The sequence below is a fragment of the Malania oleifera genome, chromosome 2, assembly GCF_029873635.1.
Source record: "Malania oleifera isolate guangnan ecotype guangnan chromosome 2, ASM2987363v1, whole genome shotgun sequence".
In the NCBI taxonomy this organism is placed as follows: Eukaryota; Viridiplantae; Streptophyta; class Magnoliopsida; order Santalales; family Ximeniaceae; genus Malania; species Malania oleifera.
Window position 1 is genome coordinate 136,038,075 of NC_080418.1, and position 7,471 is coordinate 136,045,545.

The 7,471-nt window shown below is 32.8% G+C and overlaps 1 protein-coding gene across 1 annotated transcript; it reads right to left on the reverse strand.

Moving 5' to 3' along the window:
- Positions 1–1,448: 1,448 nt before the first annotated feature.
- Positions 1,449–5,036, reverse strand: LOC131149884 (monogalactosyldiacylglycerol synthase 2, chloroplastic-like). The gene is made up of 8 exons (XM_058100675.1): positions 4,331–5,036; positions 3,552–3,724; positions 2,897–3,058; positions 2,666–2,807; positions 2,345–2,569; positions 2,150–2,212; positions 1,974–2,048; positions 1,449–1,872 (listed from the first exon to the last, which is right to left on the reverse strand). Exons 1-8 carry the CDS (start codon positions 4,598–4,600, stop codon positions 1,612–1,614), a joined length of 1,371 nt encoding a protein of 456 aa, XP_057956658.1. The 5' UTR covers positions 4,601–5,036; the 3' UTR covers positions 1,449–1,611.
- Positions 5,037–7,471: the final 2,435 nt, after the last annotated feature.

Genomic DNA, 7,471 nt, shown 5'->3' on the forward strand with positions numbered 1-7,471 from the left:
GGAACCCGTGATGACTTTAGTGGGCGATGGGGCCCCTTGAGCACCCGCACTAATTTCCCCGGATTCCAAATGTTTTGAAGTCCAAGCCTCCTTGTCTATAAATTAGAAGTTTTATTTCTTTGTTTTCTCATACCAAGTTGAGGGTTTAATTTCCATTAGGGAAAGTCTGAGTCTTCAAGCTCCACTCAACTTCTCTCTTCTCCCTCTTCTCCCTCTTTTTGTAAGTAAGCTTCTGCCTATGTAATTTTCCAAGAAAGCTTTTAATAATATAAGCTTTTGTTTTGTAAATAAGTTTGGTTTTATAAGTATGTTATGTACTTGCTAGCTTTTGTTTTGTAAATAAGTTTGGTTTTATAAGTATGTTATGTACTTGCGATTTCGATCGATCTGGTACATCAGAAAGAATCGTTTAATTGTTTTGTTTGAATGCTTATCAAAATATTCAAAGGTCTCTAGATTGCTTCAGGGTTGTCATTCACGCCTGGCTCGGCCAGTTAGTTTGACATAATAGCACATCCCACCAATGGACTATTAGTCATCCCTTAAATCAGAGAACTTCTCTTACATTACTTGTCATCATCTTGTTCATTTTATGATGCTTATGTCCTTTTTCTTTATATCAATTGTTTAAACTTTGCTATTTAAGAACGATCCGGGCGTTGATGGTATCAAAGCTAGTTTTATTCATTGTTTGCGTTGGTAAGGCAGTGAAAATCTATTGGTCAGCCCACCGAAGCCGAGAGAGCGTATAGGGTGGTCCCGGTGCCGTTCCTAATTAGGAAAAGATAAACATACAAATAGAGAAAAACTTAGAAAGAAGATGGATAAACTAGTTCAAAGTATTATGAATACTGGAAAATTTTTAAAAAAAGTAAAGGATAAACAAGATGATTCAAGTAAAAGATCCGACAAGAAAGAATTACAAATATCCTTAGGGAAAATTGAAAGAAGATTATCAAATTGGAATGGAAAAAATTTACCAAATCAAGATTCAAACAAGATCTGGGCATTGATGGAGTGCTCTGTTAAAATTTGCTTGAAGAATAATTGTTTCTCCTTTTTCACTTGTTTGAAGTGAATTAGATAAAACTGTTGAAGTTGTTGCCTTGTAATAAACTCTGTAAATCATTTCAAGGTTTGAACTTCTTGAATCCTTGTCGTATCAAGTGTTAAAAGCTTGTATAATGATTTATCTTGAAGATTAGCCCTAACGTTTGGATAATATTCAAAATAAATTGGACCTTCTGCAATATTTGATTCTGATATATATATATATATATATAGCAGATGATTTACGTGTATATATATAAATATATATCAGATTATATCAGATGATTTACGTATATATATACACGTAAATCATCTGATGTCTGATGTATATGTATATATATGTATATATACATATATATATATATATATATGAGATGATTTACGTATATATATAAATATATATCAGATTATTTACGTATATATATATATTTATGTATATATACATATATATCAACGATTTACATATATAACTAAACCTGAAAGCAAAGAATGACAATATTAAAGCTAGCTGTACACGGCATTCTATTAAGGACAACCCTTAGACTTGGTCCTGTCGAAATATTAGATCAGGCTGGTGAATGACGATGTCAACGTGTAGGGGACTTTGGCAAGAGGGCTGCGCTGGCCTGCAAGTTCATGAAGATCCTTCACAATGTCGAAAACTGCATCAGGTTGTGCTAGTTTGAGCGCGTTCTCTGACATTTGCTTGAGTTCTTCTGTCTTGGTGCTGAACCATTCGGCCACAAGCCTGGCTGTTTCTTTTGAACTTCGAGTGAAGACACCTGCCCCGTTGTCTACCACGTAAGGGACATTACCCTTTTCCTGTGATCACCAAATGAGGAGGAAATTATATAATGAAATTAGAAGTTTAGAGCACATTCTGCTATTAGTTCTGCAATATCCAAAGTTCGTTTTTCACTTACTTGTCCAGGAATGTAGTCATTGAGGATAATGGGGAGCCCCCTAATCAATGCCTCTGCAATTGTACCTGGTCCAGCCTATGGAAATCAAAACCATAGAAACCATTAGACAAAGATACTCTACATACAGTGGAGATAGCACATCCAGAAACATAAATTTGGGAAACTGTTTGACCTACCTTTGTAATTATGCAGTCGCAAGCTCCCATCCATTTTTCCATTTGGGTCTCGAACCCTCTTACCTATATAACCAGTACAAAAGGAACAAAAAGGGTAACAAAAGAACCTTTCAATGAATGTCAAAAGCAAATTTGTTCGACTCGTGTAAAACGATCGTGCAATTGTCAAGTAGGACAAAAAGCAAATGTGAGTACCTTAACAGGGATCTTCCATTCACTGGATTCAAGAGATGAGACTAAGGATTTGTTACGACCACATATAACAACCAGTTGGCCAATGGGTTTCCCAAGTTCTTCATCAAACAATGATGCACCCAGGGCCTTCGCAGTTTTCGCAACAGGACCCATTCCTTCGCCTCCTCCCATCAGCAGAACTGCAGGCAACACTGGGTCCATCTCAAGCTCTATCCTTAAATCGTCCTATAAACAAGGGGACAAACATAATCAAATCAAAATCTGTCAAATTCAAAAACCAAATTTGAATGGAACTAATATTTCAATTGTAGAAATAGTCACCTTAGAGAGGACTGCGCGGGCAAAAGAGGGTCGAATGGGCAAGCCAAATACTTGGATTTGAGAAGGCTCTAAGCCATCAAGTAAAGCCTTCTTGGCTACTTCCTGTGAGGGGCAGTAGCATCTGTTTGCCCCAGGGTGAAACCTAATACAGTTAAATCTAAAATGAGCTAAAAATGGACTACAGATAAAATGGCAAAAAAAAAAAAACTCAAAATAGGTTCATTAACTGACCATGTGGGATGGCAAGAATTGAGGTCTGTAATGACTGTAACAAAGATTACTTTTTTCTGAAGACCCTGCCATTTGAGAACCCATAAGGGAATGTGTTGCATTAGAGGATGGACACTAATGATAATGTCTGGCCTGTACTCCATCAAACCAGCCTCAACCTCCCTTCAAGCACACAAGGTAGTACAGGTTAGAAAAACTCATTAATTTAAAACTAAAAGTAAAAATAAAGCATAATATGAAACCAATCAATACTCCAGCAAGAGATATGATTCATCTTTTTCATAAAGTGAAACCACCGTGTGAAAGATCATTTTTGCTCCTAATAATTGATTATTTGACAACAAATCACACTAAATGTGAACTGAAAAAAGAAACGAGTAAAATTGTTCAGGAATCTTGAAGACATCTGGATTGCAATTATTTAATTGTGATATAAGATTTTCACAATTGCCAAAGAACCATGACATATAATATTAAATATACTAATCCAGAAGAATAATATAATAGAATCCACTTGCTGTATTCCAGTTGGAAAATGATTAAATACCAACTTTTTGTAGGTTTATCTCCAACTCTCCCAACAATAAAATAAAATAAAATAACATGAAAACTCTGCAATTTAGGCTGTAAGCATAGACTAAAGAGAACAAGGTACTTGGCATAGAAGGCGGCAATTGCAGCGAGATAGAAGCTGTGGATCCACCGTGGCGATGTACTGTGGAATGCAACCTTCCAAAGCTGGACATGTTTCACCATGAACTTGTATTGTCTCTCCATGTCGTTCAATGGCCAGCCGGTGTACTCTTTCCAAACATCTTTCACAAATATCTGCACACAGAATGTGTCATGTCACCCACAAGAAAAAAGGATAATCTGTAAATTGGAAAAGGAAAACATCCTTCAATGAGAAGCTAAGCTCAAAATCTAAGTTTGGACTTTGGAGAAAACCCAATTCTAATTAATAACCGAACAAAAAAGGGAAAAGGGAGGAGCCATAAATGGAAAAAAAAAATGAATCTGTATGTTCGAAAAGGAAACCATCTGAACAATATAAAAGAACCAGAGTTTCCAAATGATGCTGAAAAGGGTGAGAAATAATTGAAAATACAGGAAAACATGTTCAATAAGAGCATTGAAGGAGCAAAGAATGAAAGTAATCATTAGCTTGGATTTGGAATGAAAGTGCAGAGGCCTAAAATTGAGAGAGAGAGAGAGAGAGAGAGAGGTTCCAGAAGAACAAATGGGTTCAGTGCCCACCAAATTTGCATAAAATCTAGCATGGGAACAAAACCAAACAGCAAAAACAGAGTTTAGGACGTTTTCACATCAATCGAAACAGCAATTGACCTAAAAAAGAAGAGCTAAACTGATTTTTTTTTTTTGTGTCTAAAAGCTCTTATCAAAACCCAAAAGAGGACCAACGGAGTTAATTACCTTGTACTCATCCCCAAATTCCAATCGAAACGCATCACGAATTGCCTCGGCAGAAGCCCTGTGCCCACCTCCCGTATCACTCATCAAGATCAACACATTCTTGGTCCTCTCCGCCCCCATCTCCAACAACTCCATGTTCGCCTCCTCTTCCTCGACCATTCGCTCATCATCCGAGGAATGGTTCTGGTCCATTCCGTACCCATAGCACCCCCCAACTCTCTGGAACACCGCATTCAGGGACTTCCTCGGCGACGCCACCGCCATGGCCATTTCCGATGACCCACCGCCCAAAATCTCAAACACCCAGAAATCCCCAAATTCCAAACTCGCCTCCCCCGAGCCCGCCCCGCCTCCGGCCAAAAGGGTTTTTCGGCGGAAGCCGAACGGAGCGCCGGAGAGAGACCGTTGGAGGCGAAAGGTGGAGAGGAGAGTCAAGAGAGGAAGAGGCGGAGGTTGGAGCTGGCGATTGTGGTGTTCAAGGGTGGTTTTTTTTTCTGGGAAGAGCCGAGAGAGAGGGATTTATAAAGGCTAGTGGAAATTGAACGAGTGTGAGAATTTTTAGGGTTTGATTCGCATTTATGATGGGTTTTGTGGCGGGGATTTTGGAATGTTCTGGGGAGCAGATTCGAATCTATGAAATGGGAGAACAGTGGAGGCTTGACCATTTAGAATGGGAGCGATGCTCACGTCTTCCAAATTCATTTTTAGCCGTTTGGGTTGTAAATTGAAATGTAGTTATTCGGAAACGTCTGTTGGAAGGGCGAAATGACTAGCTTGCCCTTCTAATGATTGTTTGATGTTGTCAAAAATTATGAAAACAAAAATTTTAAATTAAAAAAAATAGTAACATTAATATTTATAAATTTAAATAAATAAAAACTTGATTTAAAAAATATTTATTTTCATATTTAAAATCAATAATTTATAAAAATGTGATTAATTGTATTTTCAATTTTTACAATTTATTTATATTTATATTTTAATTATATTTATATATGTAAATCATCTAATATATATGTATATCTATTGTAAATATATATATATATATATATATAGATATAGATATATATACGTAAATAATATGCTGTATATATATATACATCAAATGATTTACGTATATATATAAATATAGATTAGATTATTTACATATACATATATATATATATATATATATATATATATATAAGATGATTTACATATATATACACACACACATGTAAATCATCTCTATTACCTAATTGGTCATCAGGTTGGTCATTAATCTAGATTTCAAAACCAAAACTAACATATATGCATGTAGATTTGGTACCTTTCCCTTTACAATCACAAATCTCTATATTACCTTATATTTATGAATGATAAAAATATTCATTTTCTTCAATTCCTCATGCCTAATCCCTTTTATTTATATTATTCTTTGTTGATTATTTAATTCAATTCACATGCAAAACGACCTTCAAAATCTTTTTAGTTAAAATAATTTTGTCCTTTATCTTAATTTTATAGTTTCTATTTTTAATATGATGTATTTTAGATATTTGCATTGTAAATAAGCATTCGTCCTAAAGGTTGAGGTATTTTAAGATTAAAAAAATAATGATTACAATCTCAATACTTCTCAAGTGGTATTATCTTGGCAAGCTTTATCAATAATGAGCATTTAATTTATCTACCTATTTCCAAGTTTTTTTTTTTTTGTTATCTTTTGAATATCTCACTTATTTTATTTTGTCAGATGATATGTATTATATTATGTATGCGGCAGAGAAAAATGTAAACCTAGTTTATAGTCATATAATATTATCTAAGCACCCATTATATTTTTTTACACAACTAATCAAAGCTATATGCCTTTCATTTTATTTGATTTCTTAACATCATTTTCATTCAGAGTTCAGAGCATATCCTACTTTTTTTTTACTTCTTAGGATTTATTATTTTCTTCAGCAAAAAGATACTGTAACATAAAAATTGCTAACTCTTACAATTAAAAGGTCATGATTTAACGCAACTTGGAATTGTAAGATGTTACAAGTCATCTTCTAAATATTATTACAGGCTACTTTTAATTATGACTTTGTACAACCCTTTAATTATTTTCACGTTTGCCTAATTGGTGACTCCATCACCACACTACTAGTTCCATGCGTTGAGCCTCATTTTTACGTGTCAAGTTGTCTCTTAAATAAAGAAAAAAAACAAGTACAATTAATAATCACACGACATATGTGTTTATTTTGATATTTATGCACTATCACATCGGACAGCCCCCACTATTCAAATTAACAAATTTTCACGACTCACAAAAGTTCACCTCATTTTGACAAATAAATAGTATCGTATCTTATATAATGGAGTGGAATATATTTTGACAAATAGTATAAAATGATTCATGAAAATGTTGATGGCACATTAAAACCTTTATGTGTAGATACTTAATAAAGAAGCTATTTTACTATATTTCGTCACCTAAAATATAATCAATTCAAGAATCTACCCATACAAAGAAACTGATTTATATATATACGTAAATCGTCTGATGTGTATATATATATATATATACACACACACACATAAATAATCTGATATATAAATATATATATATACGTAAATAATCTAATATATATTTACATATATACGTAAATAATCTGATATATATATACGTAAATCATCTCATTTATATATATATATATATATATATACATACGTAAATATACACAAATATATATACGTAAATAATATAATATAATATTTTTTATATATATACACACATAAATAATCTGATATAATCTGATATATATATATATATATATATATATGTCAGATGATTTACGTATTTACGTATATACATATACATCAGATGATTTACGTGTATATATATATATATATATATATATCAAATTATATCAGATTATTTACGTATATATACATATATATTAGATGATTTAATTATATATATAAATATATATATTTCAGATTATATCAGATTATTTACGTATATAAATATATATATATATATATATATCTAAATCATCTGATATATATGTATATATACATAAATATATATATACGTAAATAATCTGATATAATCTGATATATATTTATATATATACATAAATCATCCGACATATTTATATACAT